This window comes from Nansenia antarctica (assembly GCF_963989245.1).
Source record: "Nansenia antarctica genome assembly, chromosome: 2".
Taxonomy (NCBI): Eukaryota; Metazoa; Chordata; class Actinopteri; order Argentiniformes; family Microstomatidae; genus Nansenia; species Nansenia antarctica.
Genome location: NC_137675.1, coordinates 21,499,998 through 21,522,654, shown reverse-complemented (window position 1 = coordinate 21,522,654; position 22,657 = coordinate 21,499,998). Strand labels below are relative to the sequence as shown.

Sequence of the window (22,657 nt, the reverse complement as noted above, 5' to 3'; positions counted from 1 at the left end):
GCCAACACATGACTTGTGCTATTCCTGTCGGCTACGAAATGATCAACGAGTGTGTGTGTGTGTGTGTGTGTGTGTGAGTGTGTGTGTGTGTGAGAGAGAGAGAGAGAGAGAGAGAGAGAATGTGTGTGTGTGTGTGTGTGTGTGTGTGAGAGAGAGAGAGAGAATGTGTGTGTGTGTGTGTGTGAGAGAGAGAGAGAGAGAGAGAGAGAGAGAGAATGTGTGTGTGTGTGTGTGTGTGAGAGAGACAGATAGAGAATGTGTGTGTGTGTGTGTGTGTGTGTGAGAGAGAGAGAGAATGTGTGTGTGTGTGTGTGAGAGAGAGAGAGAGAGAGAATGTGTGTGTGTGTGTGTGTGAGAGAGAGAGAGAGAGAGAGAGAGAGAGAGAGAGAGAGAGAGAATGTGTGTGTAAGGGTTTCCGTTAGAAAAAATTGCCGCCGGTCATCGTGTCCGGGAAGATTTCGATTTACCGGACAAACGTGAGATATTCCGGTCATCATATTAAAATATAATATAGCTGTTTGTCGCGGTGATTACTGTTGTGTAGCCTATATATGCCGTTTAATGTCTATTTCTCATCCGATACGATTAGATGCGAGCTATATAATATATAAGAATATAACATGATTCGCATGCGCGCTATGCCATTATCACAGAAGCCGTTGTGCGCTTGTAGGCTCCTACCTGGTCAACAGCCTTTGCAGCATCTAGCGCGGCCAGCGCAACTCGGTGGGCACCACAGTGCACCTGAATGGAAAACGCACTCTGTTTCTTCAGAAGAGCACCAACTCCAGCACGCTTCCCCATCATTACACTGGCCCCATCCGAGCCCAGGCCAATGACGCGGGACAGCTCCACACCTCTCTCGCGGAGCACCTCCACCACTTTGTCAAATATACACTGTGCGGTCCCGGAGTGCACATCATAATTGCCCAGAAAACATGTCTCAACTCTTCCTTTTATTTCCAACTTCACGTATATAATCAGCTTCTTGTCCACGGTGATATTTACTGTCTCATCAATGATAATTCCAATGAAGTCACTCCCCTTTAGCTTTTCATCCAGCTGATCCATCACAACGTCTTCCAGTGCCCTTTCCATGTCATCAACGGAGTCGCTGTGGCGGTAAATGCCCTCACTCAAGACAAAATCTGGAGCCTTAACTGCTTTCAGTAGCTCAGTCAGTCCCACATACTGATGACATGCGATGCCATTTTTTGCCATGTGAAATGCAACTTGTAGCTGAGAGTGCAGCTTATTGTTAGCCGTTTCATTAGCCTGCTCACAGTGGCCTTTCATAGCGGTTTGCTGTTGCCTCAAACTGACCGCCGATATGTGCTCACTGCACCGACTGTGATCAGTGAGAGCCGACATTCTCATATGTGTTGCTCCTCTCGTGAATCCGTTATTCCTCCCCGATTTTTCGCACGGTGAGCAGAAAATTTTTCTTTCCTCATCTAAACGCAGCCAGGGGAAATGTTCTTTCCATTCAACTCGGAACCCTCGAGACTTCTTGACTGGAGGAGCCACTACCTCCATCTCTTCAGAGTCAGACTTCTCCTCAGACTCATTGTTGCTTGGTTTCATGAAGTCATTGTTAAGCTTACTTTGTCTTGCCATGTTTACATTAATTTAATCGCTCGCTATGGTGCACTTGACTTTGAGCTGCAACGTTTGCGTATTATTATGGTGGCCGGGTTGGCAGGGTTGCCAGATGGGCCGGGTTATCGCCGAATGGGCTACTGGGTTTAGCGGTAATAGACTGGTTAGGCTGTAATCCCATCTGGCATCAATCCCATGTGGCATCTGACTATTACCGCTGTTTCGCATAAGCTAGCCTACACATTAGGAGTCATCATCATGCCGGCGTCAAATCATATAATAATAAAAGAAATACATAGCCTATATATTCGTCTTTTTAAAAATAGAAGGAATCAGAATGTGAACTTTAGCGAATTGTATTCAAATTGTGCTTAGAGGGAATTATTTTCACCGGACATTATGACCGACGAGTTTTAAATTTGTCGGACTTCAACACATTTTACCGGACAAAGACCGGTAATTACCGGTTAACGGAAACCCTGGTGTGTGTGTGTGTGAGAGAGAGAGAGAGAATGTGTGAGTGTGTGTGTGAGAGAGAGAGAGAGAGAGAGAATGTGTGTGTGTGTGTGTGTGTGTGAGAGAGAGAATGTGTGTGTGTGTGTGTGTGTGTGTGTGAGAGAGAGAATGTGTGTGTGTGTGTGTGAGAGAGAGAGAGAGTGTGTGTGTGTGCGCATACTCACAGGTATATAGCCAGGCGGCAGTAGATGACAGAGTTGCAGAGCTCTCTCCGTCAGCTCGTCTTGGCACAGCGCCACGCCAAACTCCATGTCACCTTTGGTGTCGTCACCGTGGACATCGTCACCCATGAGCGTGCTGCTGACCCCGGAGCGCGCCACCTCATTCAGCATGGCCGACACAGCACATGCTGACCAAAACACACACAGCATGTTGAATAGAGCTGTTAGCTCCATATAGAGCAGAATCATGAGTGCTAACATAGCGTTTACTGATATTCCCTGTGTGCGGGCGTCGGCACACGCACCCACCTCCGACAGCTTCCTGGATGAAGGTGTGTGTGAGTACACGGGTGTGGAGGGAGAGGCTGAGGGTGGCGGAGAGAGAGGGGTGAGGGGCGACGAGGGGGTCTGTCCTGGAGGGAAGGGCTGACAGGGTAAGGTGGGGGGTGAGGAGGGTGAGGGCGTGGTAGATCACCCCGACCAGACTTCCCCCGAAGCCCATGTCTTTGTTCCTGAACAAGACCTCCTCGATCAGCCAGGCCACGTCACGACACAGAGCAGAGAGAGACACACCCTGGGGAGAGAGAGTGGAGACAGAGGGTAATGGAGAGAGAGAGATGGAGAGAGGGCCAGAGAGGGGTGGTCGGGTAGCTGAGCAAACTGTCTGATGACCAATGGAAACAAATAGCAAACATGACATGACCACCCAGTGAGACCAGACAGAGAGAGGGGAAAGACACAGGAAATGGTGGCCATTCAACCAAACTAACAAGGAATGGTGGTGTGTTTATGGCTCATTAGCTCAGACTGGGACTCATCAATATGACATCACCATGGGAGAGGAGGTCACTCCAACAGAGAGAGAGAGAGAGAGATGCGTGCAAACACACACACACACACACACACACACACACAGACACTGAAACACACGGACACTAAAACACAGACACGTATACATCTTTTAGTATCAGGCCGGTATGATCAGTACCTTGCGGTGTTTGTGCAGCAGTAGACAAGCCACCAGGCTGGTTGACATCACAGCCATACAGGATGCAGTAGCTGTAAACAGGAAACAGGCCACATACATCAACACACGTTAACATCACCTCAGTGTACGACATAACAGACAAAGAGAGAGAATAACATATAGATATGTTGGTCGAGCGGTTGGTCCTTGCATCCTGACTCCCCTTAAAAACCACCCACCCCCCACATTGGATCCCCACCAGTTTGCCTGCCGGCCGAACAGGTCAACGGAGGATGCAATCTCCACGGCACTACACCCCCCCCCCTAACCCTAACCCACTTTTTTTTTTTTAAAGATACTATAGTGATTGACAATCAAATGTTGATTGTGTGTTGAAGTTTCGACAGTGCAGAGTACAGGACTTTGGTTTGTGGGAAACGTGCATTCTCACTGCAAACAAATCGCTCCGTGGAGCAATAGCAAGTGGACCGAGACCACCCTCTCTAGGCGGACACGGTCCGGTTGATTTGCTCCGGAGCAGAGTGCGATTGCTGTGTTCACATATGCCCAAATGAACCGAATTAGGGGGGGAAACGCTCCCTGATTCGGACCAACGAGCTAGGTGTGAATGCACCCTTATATTATGTTACATACTTCAAGATCTATTGCCCTTGTTCTGTACATATCATACTGTATGTAAATCATAACTGTACACATCATATTGATACACATCTCAATGTACTTTTTATATTCATTTATTTATGCGCACTGTAATACCTCATACTATAATACCATGCACTGCCTATATATCATGTCTTTTGCACTCTGGTTAGATGTCAAACTACGTTTCGTTCCCAGTACTTGTACTCTGTAACCTAATCGAATATGAGATGGTGGGAATGAGAGAGAGAGAGAGAGAGAGAGAGAGAGAGACAGAGAGAAGGAAATAGGAGAGAGGCAGAGAGGCAGAGAGTAACACCTGACAAGTAGTCTGTCTGAGGTGGATAGAGAAAACACTTGACTTGAACAAGGTTCTTACAGTAGATGAGATGCAGGGTGAGGGCGACGCAGAGGTCTCTCTCTGACTGGCTGAGCTCAGGCATATAATGAGGGGGAAGGACCCACGACATCATCCTCTGCCCAAATATGGCCTCGGAGCTGGTGGCAAGGGATGAGAGAGGAAGGCAGAGAAGGGAGGATAGAAGGAATCAAATCAAATATTGCAACATGTGTCAGTTCATTCAGAAGAGCGTCATACAGGGATAAAACGGCTGGCCTGGTTAAGGCCCATAGACTGTGTGAGTGAGCATCATTTAGGCAGCCCAGACAAGGGTGCATGTTGAGAGTGTGCGACCTCTTTAGGCAGTGCACAGGGGACGGCAGTGACGTGAACGGGTCTTGGAAGAGAGACATTATATCTACTGACAACAAAGAGATTCACTGAACACAAGACAAGAGCGCCAAACCCTTCCTCGGTATCCCGAGGCTGAGGCTGAAGTCCTCAGAGATGAAGCTATGATGTGTCATTGTCTTTTTTAAGAGATTGTGATGGCAATGCTAAGTGGGCCATGTCTAATGAGATAAAATATTTACTGATTTAAAATTCCCAGTTGAACCAAGCTCATAGGAACTTCATAGGAAGTTTAAGGAGTATGCATCCTTGCATACTATGGCTGTAGTGGCATACAACATTTTCGGTTCGGTACATACCGCCATTTTGAAGTCACGGTATGTTTTCGGTACAGCAGGGTAAAAATTCACAAAACAAACTTTCTTTTCCTATTTCCCCCCCCCCCCTCATTATTACTAAACAGTGGGTCTTCCTTTCTTAATTAAGATGGTGCCTTGGATAAGTCTTGGACAACTGTAGTTTGTGCTTGTTCATAAAGGACTGGTATGGTTTGCTGAATGAAATGCGGACGAGAGGGAACTACATAAAAATACTTGATTACTTTCAATGTTTACATTTACATTTTTGGCATTTAGCAGACGCCTTATTCCAAAGCGACTTACAATCAATACATTTGACTAAGGAAGTGAATAATCAATTCACCGGTTCTAGCAGGAGGTATAATCTAGCTCAGGCCAGGGGCCACTGGCAGTCGTCGTGAAAAAGTATTTTATTTTAATTTTTTATAGACACTGAAGAGACAGTACAAGGGGGGCAGTAGAGTCTTAGGAGGCATAGTAAAGGGGAAAAGCCGGTGTCTCAGGAGAGGTAGTGCTGGGGGGTGGTAATGTCTCAGGAGGAGCAGTTAAGATGTAACCTGAACCTGGGTCTTCAGTCTCCGACGGAAGATGGGTAGTGACTCTGCAGTTCTGACAGACCTGGGCAGCTCATTCCACCAGCGGGGAGCCAGTGTCGTGAAGAGACGTGACCGGGCAGCGCGACTGCCGTGTTGGTGTAGAGGTGGTGGGGCCAGTCGGCCAGCAGAGGTGGAGGAGCGGAGTGCACGGGCTGAAGTTTGGGGGGTGACCATTGCCTGCAAGTATGCAGGGGCTGTCCCCTTTGCTGCCTGGTAGGCAAGCACCAGGGTCTTGAATCTGATGCAAGCTGCTATCGGGAGCCAGTGAAGGGTGCGAAGGAGCAGGGTGACATGAGAACATTTGGGGAGGTTAAACACCAGACGGGCAGCAGCATTCTGGATGAGATGCAGAGGTCTGATGGCGAAGGCGGGGAGCCCGGCCAGGAGTGCATTGCAGTAGTCAAGGCGGGAGATGACCAGGGATTGGGTCAGGAGTTGCACTGCTTCTCTGGTGAGGAATGGTCGTATCCTTCTGATGTTGTAAAGGAAGAATCTGCAGGAGCGTGCTGTCGCTGCGATGTTCTCCGCACAGGATAGGCCGTTGTCCAGGATCACTCCAAGGTTCTTGGCTGTCTGAGAGGGGGTTACAGTAGAGTTCTCCACTGTGATTGAGAAGTCTTGGAGAGAGCAGGCTGTCCCAGGGATGAAGAGTAGCTCAGTCTTGAGAGGACCCATGAGAGGAGATTGCCGAGCCAAGAGACTTGGTATAGAGGGAGAACAGTAAAACCTTTAAAACCTGTGTTCTCGACAACGGAGTATGGGCTACTTAAAGACCATGGGGGAGCTGGGTTTGTACTTCACTGTTTTGTGATGTTCTGGTGATGCTGTCTCAATGAGTGAGCAAGTTCGACGTACAGCCAACCCGATCGCAGTTGAACAATGCTAGCTTTAGTCCGATCCACCTGTCTTTGTAGGTAACTGAGAAACCGTAATTTTCCCAAACAGGAGACTTAAGGGATTCTGGAGGAACTTCAAGCTCTAGTTTAAGATAAACTACTGACAATGTCTCTGTGGCGTGTGTGCGCATCCATACTTGCTGAGATTACTTCAACACACAAAAAAGTTCTGCACGTGCAGTGGGTACAGCTGAATTCGTTCGGTACACACGCGAACCGAAGGACCCGTACTGAACATTTTCGGTACAAATACGTAAACCGCTACACACCTACTGCATACACATGCCTCTGTTTTGGCGTATAGCAGGTAGCGTGCACATACACACAGATCCAGGCACAGAGTCGCACACACACACACACACACACACACCTGTTGTTGAGGTTAGCAGGCAGCAGCAGGTCCTGTAGAGGGCGTCCTCCATCCACTCTGCACCTCCCTGACTCACACATCTCCTACAGTCACAAAGACAAGACTTAAGAAACACTAGACTACTGTTTCATTGACAAGACAGCGGTTCCTAGGACGTCACTGACTGTCATTCAGACTGACCCAGATTGAGCACTTCTTCAAATGTGAGCTTTGATCTGCACAGTTCGTCAAAGAGGACAAACAATAGCAACCACTGCGAGTCTGCAACAGCCCTTTGTGTTGTGTTGTGTTGTAGACCCACCCGTAGAGAGAAGGGTTGGGCAAAGTGGATCCTCACATTGCCCCTCTGTCCACCCCACAGAAGGGACAACACACTCCGCACAGCAGACGGAAACCCAGCCTGGGGGAAAACACACACCATAGGCTATAAAAGTGGTATAATTAAAGCACTATATCTAAATCACTCACAAAGACACTCATCCTTATTCCCATGAACATGACGCATGCAAATGTACATACGCACGAGACACCACCAACTCATCTGCCACGTAGCAGTCTGAGAACACACAGACACAGACACAGACACACAGACACAGACACAGACACAGACACACACACAGACACAGACACAGACACAGACACAGACACACACACACACAGACACACACACACACACACACACACACACACACACACAGATTAGTCAGCCATTGCAGTGTTTCCTCTATATGCATTTATTCGTGGCGGGCCGCCAGGAATGAATTTCCTCCGCCACTAATTGATTCAGACAGTCCACTTTGATTCAGGCTGCGCAGAAAGGCAGCGAGTTATGACCGGAGAACAGAAAAAAAGCAGATTGAAGCTAGATTTAGGCCGCTTCCAGACCAACATTTCGTTACGATTTAGGGCGTAGTTATTTACAATAATATGTTACAATGTTGCAATTAACCTCGTCGTTTGTGTTCGCACTGCAATCAAGACTGAATCGCTCTCAACAGGCACGCGGCGCGAGGCGACGCGCTTTCAAAACAGTTTTGTGATTGGTCCTAATTTAGCGGGACATTTGGATTTCTCTTTTAGCCCGTCGCCGGTGCCTTTAATCCCGTAAACGTATCCTAATCGAAAATGCAACATCATCAGCGACGACTGTGGGTTATTGCATTTACTGCTGTTCTCTGGTTCATGTTCTTATACCAGTGCTCAGTATAGAGTATTTTAAATGAACATTCGTAATGTATGTCTCTGATGTTCATGGTCAATTAAATCAGCCTATTTTGTGAAACAAATAATGTTCCCGCTAATGGGTTAACCGAGCATTCTCGCACCTAACGTGCAAGCACCTAGCTTCGAACTATTCATAGCAATATGCGCGGGGCAAAAATAATCTATTGCCTCTAAAATCACCACGAACAGAACGGCGGAGGTACGGGTAAGCAGGGCTCATGTTGGTGTCCTCAAAGGTAAGAGTTGGTTTTCTTTAACTCAACTGATAGCATTACCTTGCTGTTGTTGTTTACCGAATGCTCCATCTGACTGTCACACTGTGATTTTACTTGTGTAAACAGTTAATGAGTAAGGTTAGCCGGTTTTGTGCGAGTACTCTCATGTAAGCCTACTTCGTATTGATCTTTCTGTGTGTGTGTGTGTGTGTGTGTGTGTGTGTGTGTGTGTGTGTGTGTGTGTGTGTGTGTGTGTGTGTGTGTGTGTGGGTGTGTGTGTGTGTGTGTGTGTGTGTGTGTGTGTGTGTGTGTGTGTGTGTGTGTGTGTGTGTGTGTGTAATGCGCGTTCCGCATGTTCCGCTGCAGCTGTAGGATATGTTGGTATTTGATCACCTTCTATATAAAATCACCTGCTCGCCTTTAATGGCTTAACCGCTATTTAATAAATTATAATTGTTGCCACCCTCTAGTTTTTGGTAAAACTACGTCTTTGTTTTGAGCGCCAGTGTGCATTTTATGCGCTGTGCGCGCGAAAGATAACCGCTCCGCCACTAATGTGAAAAATTCGGGAGGAAACACTGCATTGTGATTATATCATGATAAGGCTCTCCCATTAGGAGGAAGATTAGAGGTGCAATAACACTAATGAGCAGGATCTAATTAACAATAAGATGAAGAGTGAATGTGTGTGTGTGTGTGTGTGTGTGTGTGTGTGTGTGTGTGTGTGTGTGTGTGTGTGTGTGTGTGTGTGTGTCTGCTGGACTATAATGAAGAACAGAGGGAATTTTATCATGGCAATTAACCTAGCATTCAGTACTGCCACCCATCCGTCTACTCGCACGCACGCATGTACGGACGTCGGACACACACACACGGAGGAAACGATAATCGTCATCCGATTCCAGAAAGTTACTTTTTTATGTGGCAATGGGAGGAGACAGAGGACTAAAAAACCCTGAGAGGGATACTGCCATCTGTCACTTCCATCTCTGTTTCAAAATAGCCCTGCACTGGTTAGTTAAATGATGGGTTGGGTTTCTATTGTGGCACAAAAAGTGTTTGTTGTACCTTGAGTTGCCACAGAAGAAATTTAAGTTAGAGATTGCTCCTTTAAGATGATTAATGTGTGTGTGTGTGTGTGTGTGTGTGTGTGTGTGTGTGTGTGTGTGTGTGTGTGCATGGTTGCGTGTGTGTGTGTGTGTAACTTCCAAACCTGTGAATCAGTCTTGGGGACACAGTCGTAGGTTATGCCGACAGGGACCAGGCTGATATTGGGTACTGCTCCGTCTGTCATAGCCTGTCTGACACGTGCCAGCCACTGCCCTCCTCGTCCGCTCTCCCCCGACACACACACACTCAGTGTCTGACCCTCACACAGCAACTCACCAACCAACTACAGATAGGGAATGAGAGATGGGAAAAAGAACAAAGTGTGTGTGTGTGTGTCAAAATGTGGTTGTGTGTGTGCGTGCTTGTGCGTCCTTTTGTTCTCTCACAGATGGAGCAAATTCAATGACTACTGAACAGCAGCAGAGCAGGCCTGAGAAATACACTCAATAAACATGACAAGTCTATTAACACTGACACATTACTTACTTCCACACAGGCAATAGATAACCTTCACACTGCAGCACGTCCAATAAACTACCAGCTTACGGCTACATCTGATAAACAACCTGCTTACTCACTGCTGCAGTTCTTCAGATAAGTGTGCAGCTGACCTGTTTTTCATTCTAATATATTGATTAATGTTCTTAATTAGCCTTTAACTCCTCCAAAAGAAAAGATGCTTTTATGTTGTAAATGGACAACTTTTAAACAAAGCCAAAGTTATACCGTACTCAAGTACGGAGAGGAGAGAGGAGAGACAGAGAAACAGAATGAAGGAATAAAAAAAAGAAAAAAGAGACAGGAGAAACAGGAAAAGACAAAAGGAATGCAAGAGAGAGCAAAAAAGATTCCTACATTTCACTGGCCTTCTCTAAATAAGGCAACAACATACAGACAAATCACTTCCTTCGAAAATCTGAAAAAACCTGCCTGGGCCTGCCAAACGCACACTTGCATTCACACTAGCTCTTTTCTCCTCCTCTGTTTCTCTCGCTTCCCACTCTCTTCTCCTCTCTCTCCACTCATTCCCCCTCTCTCTCTCCGCTCATTCCATCCCTCTCTACTCCCCCCCCCCCCCCCCCTCCCTCTGCTGCAACACACACAGAACGCAATCATCACTCTCTGGTGAAACTCAGGCCTGTAGTTAATTTCCATCTAATAATGAGTGTGAGAGTAGACGAGGCTTGCGACAGCTTGCGTTCTGATTAAAAAGCTGCCATTCAAACATGTGGCATTACTGGGAGAGCTTCAAAGAGGGTCTGCTTTTGAGTGTTTGTGTGTGTGTGTGTGTGTGTGTGTGTGTGTGTGTGTGTACCCGCAGCGGCACTCAAAGAGTCCGACTTACAGAGGTCATGATTGGTGAGTACAGGCTGTCCATCTCAGCATCCTGCTCTGCGATTGCACCAAGAGGGAGGAGGACTACACCCAGTCTCTGCAGGATTGACCTATAGCAGCACATCACCTGAGTTAAATGACTGGAAGAGTGAGCGACCCACACATTTTTGTAAGAACGCAGGATTTGTGTGTTCTGAGGTGTGAGTGTGTATGTGTGTGTATGTGTGTGTGTGTGTATGTATACCGTAGCCAGGTGTTGCGTATCTGTAGGGGACAGAGTGTGTAGGGCACTCTCAGGTTGTTACAGAAGAGAGCCAGGGGGATAAGAGCGTAGTCCACAACGCTTTGATGTACACACACATACACCAGGGAAGTGTTCTGTGGAACAAAGAAAGACATGCGCATGCATATTAAATCAATGACTCTCATCATTGTCAAGGTCAACAGCATGCAGGCATGTACATGTGAGGAGGTGTGTGTGCGTGTGTGTGCGTACCTGCTGTGAGGCTCTGCGCAGGGCAGCCAGGTGGTTGAGGTTAACCTGAACACTGCAGAACTCAGACCCAAACAACTTCAACATCACCCAACCAACCAGCCTGAAGAGACAGAGAGAGATTTAGCAATGTTTGAGTCAGACAACACTCAACACTAATGGAGAAAGAGAGCCAGGAGGGGGAGATGAAAATTAAAATTAGGATGAAGATAAGAGCGGGACAGATGACACAGGATGGAAATGAGAGGGAGAGAGTGGGGGAGAGAGAGCGAGAGGGAGAGAGAATGAGAAGATGACAGCTGTAGAAGGAGATTGAAGGAGTTATGGGGTGATGAGGAGGACCAGAGAGAAAGGGGGTGATGCGGGGGCTTGGCAGAGAGAAGAGGATAGATTTCAAAGACAGATTCCCAAAGACAACCACAATAGAATTTCAATGACGGTATATTTATTCTGAAGCAGTTTAAAAGGCATACAGGACTCAAAAGGCATACAGATTTCATTATTTATGAAATTCCAAAATGATCTCACACGCACTCATGCACTCACACACTCACACCAATCAATGAACAACAACAACGCAGTGAACAACAGTCGTGAATCTAACAGTAGCTGTGACTAGCTAGCTAGCTGTAACGTGTAACCAGGCGATAACATTGGGGTGAAAAAGTGGGGTGAATATTTGTTCCCATCTAAAATAAAAAGTCATGCCATAGAGGGTTAATATCGACTGTGAGAACTAAAATACATGAGTACTTCCTACTGACCTGATCGCCCCTCCTCTACAAGGCCTAGCTAGCATTGTGCTTTATTATTTGGCAGGGAAATAGACTCCTGGGGGACAACAACAAAAAAACAATTGTTGTTCTTTACCACAAAGGTTCTCCTGAATGTATGTAAAATACTTTGCAAAGTGCAAACAAAAATGTTGCCGAAATGACAACCAAAAAAGCATGTCACCGTGGACATTATGGCAAATCAAGATAACAAAATGATATGATGCGTTTTTGTGTGACTATATGCCCAATTTGTGATACTCATTGTTTAACCTTAAACATACTTTAAGTGTGCCCACTCTCAGTAGTAAACAACATTCTTAGGAGCAGGCATATACCATAAAGTAACAGTGAGACCAGTTTAACTCTAAGGACATAGGAGCCTTACATTGGTCAGCAGGGTAGAACAGCATGGACACAGGATAGAGCCATGTATGGGAACTAATGTCAGTATTGTAAGTTACGAGGTAAAGCTATTCCCTCTCTGAGCACGGTATATAAGCTGTAACAAACAATCAGTACTTTGCTCGGCACCAGCCGTAGCCAAGCTCGGCATCCCTTATGGCGTAGCCATGCTTGAAGCTTGGACTTAACAGAGCATGCTGCCTTGGAAACATCTGTACAAGAGAATGCAACCCAGATCTGCCTAATACAATGATTACAATTCAACCTTCTCTCTGAGTCATCAATATATAATTTCCGGCCACCTGACCAAGAAAGATCTCCATATATCAGATGGCGTCTAACGAACAGGATGCTAGATTCAGCGAAACAGAATCAAGGAAATCAAGAGACATTGAGCGAAGGACTCAGAGACCGAGATGCTGTTAAGATCTGGTCTATAACCATTGCAGAAGTGGGGAGAGAAAGTTGCAGATGCTGAAGGAAGCTATTGCCGGATGAAACATGAGAAATGAGACAAACTAATGACATTTCAATGTGACAAACAATGGAAGTGTTAATTCTTATGATTTAAGACAGAGACATGATGATGACGAGAGACTTACACATACTTTTATGTAGTCGTAATTGTTCAATTGTACTGACGCACGCAACTAACAGTGTCATCAGCAGTAAACAGCTGAATTCAACAGCACGAACTTACAAACTTTCTTCTAGGAATTCTAAGGGACGGGAACAACAGTCCAGATAACCCAATTAACAAACTTATGCTTAACATCTGTATTTTTGTTTCCAACTGTTTCTGAGCAGGTTAATTCTACAATCCATTGATGGAGAGCCTAAGATTTTATAGACTTAAGTCAAGAAAAGGAGGGGTGTAGTGTAATGATAATGCTAAAATTGTCTTAAGTTAATAAAACCTATTAACGCTGTGAACAGAGGCAAGAACACGTGCAAGACTGATGACTATCAAAGAATCAAATAGCACTCCTTGTTACCAGAAACACAAGGCCGTTCCTTTGATTGAAGATCTACTTCCAGACATTGACATATTGACATATAATGTACTTTGTATGATGAAACCGATGCCTAATTTATTTCTGATGTGGTCATTCATTGACTTTATTAAGAACTCCACATGTTTTTTTTAATTTATTTTTATTGAAAACACGAACATGTCCCAACCCCCCCCCCCCCCCCCCCCCCCCCCCACAAAAGTATTTGTGATACTCATTGTTTAACCTTAAACATACTTTAAGTGTGCCCACTCTCAGTAGTAAACAACATTCTTAGGAGCAGGCATATACCATAAAGTAACAGTGAGACCAGTTTAACTCTAAGGACATAGGAGCCTTACATTGGTCAGCAGGGTAGAACAGCATGGACACAGGATAGAGCCATGTATGGGAACTAATGACAGTACAGAGCATGCTGCCTTGGAAACATATGTACAAGAGAATGCAACCCAGATCTGCCTAATACAATGATTACAATTCAACCTTCTCTCTGAGTCATCAATATATCATTTCCGGCCACCTGACCAAGAAAGATCTCCATATATCACAAAACAAAAAAATAAAGAAAGTAACCAAGTCTACAGTCTTACTGCCTTCGACTGTAGACTCATTCCAATAACAACCAGTGGTATGGATTGTCTCCTGTGTGTGTTCTCTGATGCTTCTTCAGGTGTCTTGCTTCACTAAAAATCTTCCCACACTGGGCGCATGTGTTTGGTTTCTCTGCATGTGTTTGGTTTCTCTGATTTCCTGCTGTGTTGAACCTCTTCCCACACAGGGAGCATTGGTACGGTTTCTCTCCTGTGTGTGGTCTCTGATGCATCTTTAGATTTCCTGCTGTTTTGAAACTCTTCCCACATTGGGAGCAGTGGTATGGTTTCTCTCCGGTGTGTGTTCTCTGAGGCATCTTCAGGTGTCCTGCTTCAAATCAAATCAAATCAAATCAAATTTTATTTGTATAGCGCATTTCTTACAAGATGCAACTCAATGCACTTCACACAATGAAAATGTTCAGTCAATCAGTCAATCAGTCAATCAATACTGACAGAGCCGTGAGCAGGCAAAAGTAAAAACCTGTATACTATGTAGCCAGGAAAAATTCCCTTGCAGCCCTCTACCAATAGAGCAACTACTAGCCAGTTTGCTTACCAGTATTCAGCGGTCCCCAAGGGGAGGCCAAGGACCACCGGCACCATGTGCTTGGCCTAAAACTCTTCCCAGTCTGTGGGTGTGTTTTAAGGTGATTCTTCTGCCTCGAGCTCCTGTGTTGTTGATGGTTTCCTGGTGTGGTGGAGCTGGGCTCGCTGTCTGAACCTGGGTTGGAGCTCTGCTGGTCTGTAAGAATAGGAACATATACAGGGTTACATAGGCAAGTTTATTTGTATAGCACATTTTATACAACAAGGGCAATTCAAAGTGCTTTACGTACAGCATTAGGATATTAAGAAAAAAATATATATAGAGAAATTAAATATCAACATTTGTTTATCTATCTAAGTATGTCTCTCAGAGAGATAAACCTCTGCACCTCCTACAAGCATCGTACCACCATACAGGATTACGGTCAGATTATCACGGGGAGTGGCTGCACATATGATGCAGAAGAGGTTGATTATCATTATTAAAAAAATAATAGTCATAAATATGCTAATATTTGAAAATTGATATACATTATATACTGTATCATAAATACACTTTATACACATTATATACTGTATCATAAATAAAATGGTATTTGTTCCATGTTGTTCCATGAAAATCCGTTGAGGATTACAGACATAATCAAATGTAGGCTACTGCAAGTACTTTGCTGCGATAGCTATAGCGAGACCTACTGTACAGTTTATCATTCATAACTGTCTGTACATAGACATATAATATCCTATCACTACTGCGTATGTAACTTGGGTAAAACCTGTTATAGAAATAGCTTTATACGAGGTAGATTTAGAACATGTCAGGATACTGGGTGGTAGAATGCACTTATCTTGGAAAAGTCATGAAAGGAGGGTCCTGAAATGTGATCGACTTCAAAGGTAGAATTTATTTTTACTCACTAGGTCAAATGACCCCACCCATGGCTGTTCTAGTGTTAATGACCCCACCCATGGCCGTTCTAGTGTTAATGACCCCACCCATGGCTGTTCTAGTGTTAATGACCCAACCCATGGCTGTTCTAGTGTTAATGACCCCACCTGTGGCTGTTCTAGTGTTAATGACCCCACCCATGGCTGTTCTAGTGTTAATGACCCCACCCATGGCTGTTCTAGTGTTAATGACCCCACCCATGGCTGTTCGGGTGTTAATAATCTCGTTCAAAGCTCTGAATATTTGTGTGACAGTAGAGTGCAGTAGAGAGCAGTAGAGCGCAGTAGAGGGCAGTAGAGAGCAGTAGAGAGCAGTAGAGTACAGTAGAGAGCAGTAGAGAGCAGTAGAGAGCAGTAGAGGGCAGTAGAGAGCATAAGAGGGCAGTAGAGTGCAGTAGAGAGCAGTAGAGAGCAGTAGAGAGCATAAGAGGGCAGTAGAGAGCAGTAGAGAGCAGTAGAGAGCAGTAGAGAGCAGTAGAGGGCAGTAGAGAGCATAAGAGAGCAGTAGAGAGCAGTAGAGAGCAGTAGAGAGCAGTAGAGAGCAGTAGAGGGCAGTAGAGAGCATAAGAGGGCAGTAGAGTGCAGTAGAGAGCAGTAGAGTGCAGTAGAGTACAGTAGAGTGCAGTAGAGTGCGGTAGAGGGCAGTAGAGTGCAGTAGAGGGCAGTAGAGTGCAGTTGCTATTCCTAAAATGGATTTTCTATCATATTTCTCTCTTGTCTGTTATTATTATGTTTTATTCCCCAATTTTGTAAACTGATTCACTTACTTTAGACAAATGTAGTAAGTCACTTGTTTACATGTGGCTGTCCTGTAGTCCAGGACTGGGTTAGATTGGGGAACTAGCCCTGATATATCAACCCCACACAGCGGGAGAGAGCAGGACTGTCAGACGATGCAGGTACTGACTGACTCACACTGCACTGGCAGCATTGGTTTTACAACAGTGCAATGACCCTCACCAATAACAAAGACTTACCATCCATCTCACTGTCTTTCATCTCCACTCTTCCTCGGTCCTCTTGATTCACCATCACTCCCTCCTCCCTCCTTTGGTCTCCTCCATCCTGTTCTTTCACCATCACACCATTCTCCTCTTCATCCTCTTCCTCCAGCTTCCCTGCCACCATCTCTGGACCCCACTGTGGGCTTTTCACCATCACTCCCTCCTCCCTCCTTTGGTCTCCTCCATCCTCTTCTTTCACCATCTCTGGACCCCTCTGTGGGCTTTTCAGGGCTGGAGAACTGTATACACAGCCAGATCTGGTTACATGAGCTGAAGAGGACCTGCGGCTGGAAACACTGGAGGCAGAAACAACGCAGGTCGATTAGACATGACAGACAAACAGTTCACTGAACTCCCATCTAGACTGACAGGACACGTCCTGCAAATGCAATAATAATATTACTGATGGCATTTGCTGTAATTAAAGGGTCTGGACATTAAATGGTTCCAAATGTATTTTGTGTCCAGGAAAAATGTTAACACATAATAAACTAAGAAAATAATCTTCTAATTAGGCTCTACTTCCTGGTCAGACAGTTCTGAGGCTGTGTGGGCGTGGCCTTTGCACGCTTGACTGGCAGCTCACTTCCAAGCCAGCTTGCTGCCTTATCATACATGACATTCATCTGTTAGACGTGCTTATAGTTCTGCCCTTTAACTACCAACTGTTTAATTACCAACTGTTTAATTACCAACTGCCCTTTAACTACTTACTGTTCAATTACCAACTGTTTAATTACCAACTGCTCTTTAACTACCAACTGTTTAATTACCAACTGTTTAATTACCTACTGTTTAATTACCAACTGCCCTTTAATTACCAACTGTTTAACTACCAACTGTTTAATTACCTACTGTTTAATTACCAACTGTTTAATTACCAACTGTTTAATTACCAACTGCCCTTTAATTACCAACTGTTTAACTACCAACTGTTTAATTACCTACTGTTTAATTACCTACTGTTTAATTACCAACTGTTTAATTACCAACTGTTTAATTACCAACTGCCCTTTAATTACCAACTGTTTAATTACCAACTGTTTAATTACCTACTGCCCTTTAACTACCAACTGTTTAATTACCAACTGTTTAATTACCAACTGCCCTTTAACTACTTACTTGGACTTGTCTCCTCCATCCTGTTCTTTCACCATCACACCATTCTCCTCTTCATCCTCTTCCTCCAGCTTCCCTGCCACCATCTCTGGACCCCACTGTGGGCTTTTCACCATCACTCCCTCCTCCCTCCTTTGGTCTCCTCCATCCTCTTCTTTCACCATCTCTGGACCCCTCTGTGGGCTTTTCAGGGCTGGAGAACTGTATACACAGCCAGATCTGGTTACATGAGCTGAAGAGGACCTGCGGCTGGAAACACTGGAGGCAGAAACAACGCAGGTCGATTAGACATGACAGACAAACAGTTCACTGAACTCCCATCTAGACTGACAGGACACGTCCTGCAAATGCAATAATAATATTACTGATGGCATTTGCTGTAATTAAAGGGTCTGGACATTAAATGGTTCCAAATGTATTTTGTGTCCAGGAAAAATGTTAACACATAATAAACTAAGAAAATAATCTTCTAATTAGGCTCTACTTCCTGGTCAGACAGTTCTGAGGCTGTGTGGGCGTGGCCTTTGCACGCTTGACTGGCAGCTCACTTCCAAGCCAGCTTGCTGCCTTATCATACATGACATTCATCTGTTAGACGTGCTTATAGTTCTGCCCTTTAACTACCAACTGTTTAATTACCAACTGTTTAATTACCAACTGCCCTTTAACTACTTACTGTTCAATTACCAACTGTTTAATTACCAACTGCTCTTTAACTACCAACTGTTTAATTACCAACTGTTTAATTACCTACTGTTTAATTACCAACTGCCCTTTAATTACCAACTGTTTAACTACCAACTGTTTAATTACCTACTGTTTAATTACCAACTGTTTAATTACCAACTGTTTAATTACCAACTGCCCTTTAATTACCAACTGTTTAACTACCAACTGTTTAATTACCTACTGTTTAATTACCTACTGTTTAATTACCAACTGTTTAATTACCAACTGTTTAATTACCAACTGCCCTTTAATTACCAACTGTTTAATTACCAACTGTTTAATTACCTACTGCCCTTTAACTACCAACTGTTTAATTACCAACTGTTTAATTACCTACTGTTTAATTACCAACTGTTTAATTACCAACTGTTTAATTACCAACTGCCCTTTAACTACTTACTTGGACTTGTCTCCTCCATCCTGTTCTTTCACCATCACACCATTCTCCTCTTCATCCTCTTCCTCCAGCTTCCCTGCCACCATCTCTGGACCCCACTGTGGGCTTTTCACCATCACTCCCTCCTCCCTCCTTTGGTCTCCTCCATCCTCTTCTTTCACCATCTCTGGACCCCTCTGTGGGCTTTTCAGGGCTGGAGAACTGTATACACAGCCAGATCTGGTTACATGAGCTGAAGAGGACCTGCGGCTGGAAACACTGGAGGCAGAAACAACGCAGGTCGATTAGACATGACAGACAAACAGTTCACTGAACTCCCATCTAGACTGACAGGACACGTCCTGCAAATGCAATAATAATATTACTGATGGCATTTGCTGTAATTAAAGGGTCTGGACATTAAATGGTTCCAAATGTATTTTGTGTCCAGGAAAAATGTTAACACATAATAAACTAAGAAAATAATCTTCTAATTAGGCTCTACTTCCTGGTCAGACAGTTCTGAGGCTGTGTGGGCGTGGCCTTTGGACGCTTGACTGGCAGCTCACTTCCAAGCCAGCTTGCTGCCTTATCATACATGACATTCATCTGTTAGACGTGCATGCGTTAGCAGCATGTGTTAGGGGTTAGCAGCATGTGTTAGGGGTTAGCAGCATGTGTTAGCATTAGCAGCATGTGTTAGTGTTAGCAGCACGTGTTAGCGTTAGCAGCATGTGTGACTTACTGATCAGTTGTAGCACAACGGTGTTGGTCTGGTCTTCTAATTCGCTGCTGTATTTTCACAATATCCGCCGTGTTTAGTTTCTTCCCTAACTGGATGTAGCACTGGCGCATGTCCCCAAGGTGTGTCCTCTGGCTCTCTGACACTGAGTAAGCAGAAGCCTCCATCTCTCTGCCCAGATGGACAGTTCACAGGGAATCCTACCAACACAGACGATCAAAATATTAAAACAGAGTGACGAAATTTAATCAAAACATTGAACATCAACTATCAGCTGTTTCGCTAGCAAACACGAACGCTAACTTATTTGCGAAACAGCGCCCCCGCCACCACGTCGGCTCAGTGCCGCAATTGCAGTTAGAAATGACAGAAATCCACGAGTTCAACGCTTGTAGAAAATACGACCGTCAGAGTTTTGTCGAGAGCTGGAGGCGGCTAGAAATATGACGGAGGCGGCCGCCTCATAATTCTCTATGCAGGAAAATCCCTGCTTGATACAGATCATGAACATATGGGTAAAATTATTTCGTTTTCTCCTGCAGCTGGGCATCTACATTATCTAATGCCCCATTGTTTCAATTCATCTGGTGCCTACTTGCTGACAGACTCACCGCGGGACACACCTCCTCCGCGATCACATTCATACATTTATTGACAAACTCATCAGCACTGGCCCGAACGGATGACTGGTATAACTGGGTTTCGGGTACAAACGTATTCTGCTGAGCTGATTTTAGCTTCGACACTTCTCTGCTCTCATTTGGTCTTGTACACTAGCATACTTGTCTTTGTGGCGGGCTTCATAGTGTCGGCGCAGATTGTATTCTTTGAACACAGACACCGCTTCTTGACAGATGAGCCTTTTCTTTGCATTTAACAATAATAATCACTTGTGCACTGTTGGTTAAAAACCCTGCATTCTGAATCAACTTTTCTCTTTACCAACCGTTTGGCCATTTGTGACGCGATCTGGTGGAATGATCAAGGAGGGGGCAAAGTCATTTTTCTGTTTTTTACATATGCTTAAACTACAGATTGTAAACTTTCAAATGATGTGTCATACATAGACATCGGGAAAAAATGTAAGACGACATGAGTATTTGAAACTTGTTAACCCTGAAAACTAAATCCTGAGGAAACGGCTTTGAAAGATTTGGGACTTTTTCACACCTTCACACCGGCAGGTAATGGGCGGTAACAATAGCTGGTCAACCCCACCCCCAACCACTCCCCCTCTAGCTTGACAGCTATCAGCTGTCAATACTGGTCACTGGGTCAGACAGCTATAGTTATACAGCTATAACATTATTACCTAGCAAGGTATTACCTAAGCTAATTACCCAGCTTATTATTATTTATGGTTGTTGTAACTGTTATTGTTAGTCTTTTAATGATACAAAAACGTCTTCAATCAGAATCAGAATTTATTTTACAGTACACAAGAATAAAAATATTTCGCTTTGGTTCTTCAACAAGGTACATAGTCACAATAATAAGTAATAAAGTGATAAGTATAAGTGATGGTAGTCACACTACAGCAGAACAATAGTGCGACAAGCTGTGCAAAGTACAATCAGTGTGCAAACATTAGTGTTAGTCACTGGGTCAGATAGACTTTTCAAAGAGAACTTTACAGTACTTAGCTAGCTATTGCTAACATTATCACCTAGCAATGTTATTACTGTAGCTAATTAGCCAGCTTATTATTATGGAGGCGTTAAGGTAGTTGTAACTGTTATTCTTTTAATGATCCAAACAAATCATCAATCAGAATAAGAATAACAGAGTAATTTGCTGATGTCTTGTGCTGGAAATAGTGTAGTGCTCAGTGGTCAATGTCCAGCCTTATAGTTCAGTTTCAAGTTTTATTTGCCATGCAACAAGTACAAGTATAGTTGGAACTGAGGGCAACAACTGAGAACATACAACAGACTATACACAGGTAAGCATGCAAGGTCTGTGAATTGACTATCAATAGCTAATAAATCATGACACAGTTCAAAATGCTGTATCTATGCCCAACTGTTCTTGTTATTCAACAAAATATTGCCAGAGTGTGTGGTGTACTTCAATGAGCACTCGGCTCTGAGTTAGACAGTCATGTTCTGAGCTGCTGTGTCTGGTGGGGTGGGGGGCATCAAAGCTGCAACAGAAAAAAGATAGTACATTAAAATATTGCCTACAGTTACTGGCACTCCATGTTCATAAAATACTACCATACCATGTTCATAAAATACTACCATACCATGTTCATAAAATACTACCATACCATGTTCATAAAATACTACCATACCATCATACCATGTTCATAAAATAGCTAGCCTAACATGACAATGATAATTACCTAAAGTGCTGGTAACTAAGTATGTTTGTCCAACTCCATAGTTCCATAGTAACTCCAGGTAGTAGATGAGGGTCAGCAGACCAGGTAACACTACTCTGTCAGGACATCGAGGACAGCTTCCAGGACAATGAGAAAGCTGGGGTAGTGTACCTGGATCTGACTGCTGCATACGACACCGTGTGGCACCGGGGACTTCACCTGAAGCTGCTGAGGACAATACCGGACCGCCACATGGTGAAGTTCATCATGGAGACACTTTCCAACCGCAGCTTCATCTTACAGACCAGCAGCGGCCAGTGCAGTAGGCTCAGAAGACTGAGGAACGGGGTACCGCAGGGGTCTGTTCTCTCGCCGATGCTGTTCAACGTTTACATCCACGACCTACCTGATACAGCATCTAGAAAGTATGGCTACGCAGACGATCTTGCCATCATGCTGAGCCGACCAACGTGGAAGGCGATGGAAGAGGGTCTTAACGTAGACATAGGCACACTGGTAGCATACCTTCGAAGGTGGCGTCTACAACTCAGTGTCGGAAAGACAGTCGCAGCGGCATACCACCTTAGCACCAGAGAAGCCAGGAGGGAACTTGAGGTGCGCGTTGACAACAAATGTCTGGAGGTCCAGCAAGCCCCGAAGTACCTTGGAGTGCGCCTGGATCGGACATTATCCTTCAAGCAACACCTGGAAGAAGTCAAGGCCAAAGTGACATCCAGGGCCACGCTGATCCGCCGCCTTGCTGGTACAACCTGGGGAGCCTCCGCTAAGACCCTTAGAATATCCACCCAAGCCCTGGTCTTCTCTGCAGCGGAATACTGCGCCCCAGTCTGGAGCAGAAGCCCTCATGCGAGAAAGGTCGACGTGGCTATCAAT

At 44.8% G+C, this 22,657-nt stretch overlaps 1 protein-coding gene across 1 annotated transcript; it reads right to left on the bottom strand.

Moving 5' to 3' along the window:
- Positions 1 to 636: 636 nt before the first annotated feature.
- Positions 637 to 22,059, bottom strand: LOC308149949 (glycerol-3-phosphate acyltransferase 1, mitochondrial-like; the record flags this gene model as incomplete). The annotated part of the gene is made up of 12 exons (XM_080522827.1): positions 637 to 897; positions 2,280 to 2,464; positions 2,586 to 2,850; positions 3,265 to 3,335; positions 4,283 to 4,401; positions 6,816 to 6,898; positions 7,117 to 7,215; positions 9,468 to 9,647; positions 10,710 to 10,809; positions 10,944 to 11,077; positions 11,196 to 11,295; positions 21,983 to 22,059. The coding sequence occupies 12 exons, from the start codon at positions 22,057 to 22,059 to the stop codon at positions 637 to 639; spliced, it is 1,674 nt and encodes a 557-aa protein (XP_080378953.1).
- Between the last annotated feature and the right edge of the window lie 598 nt (positions 22,060 to 22,657).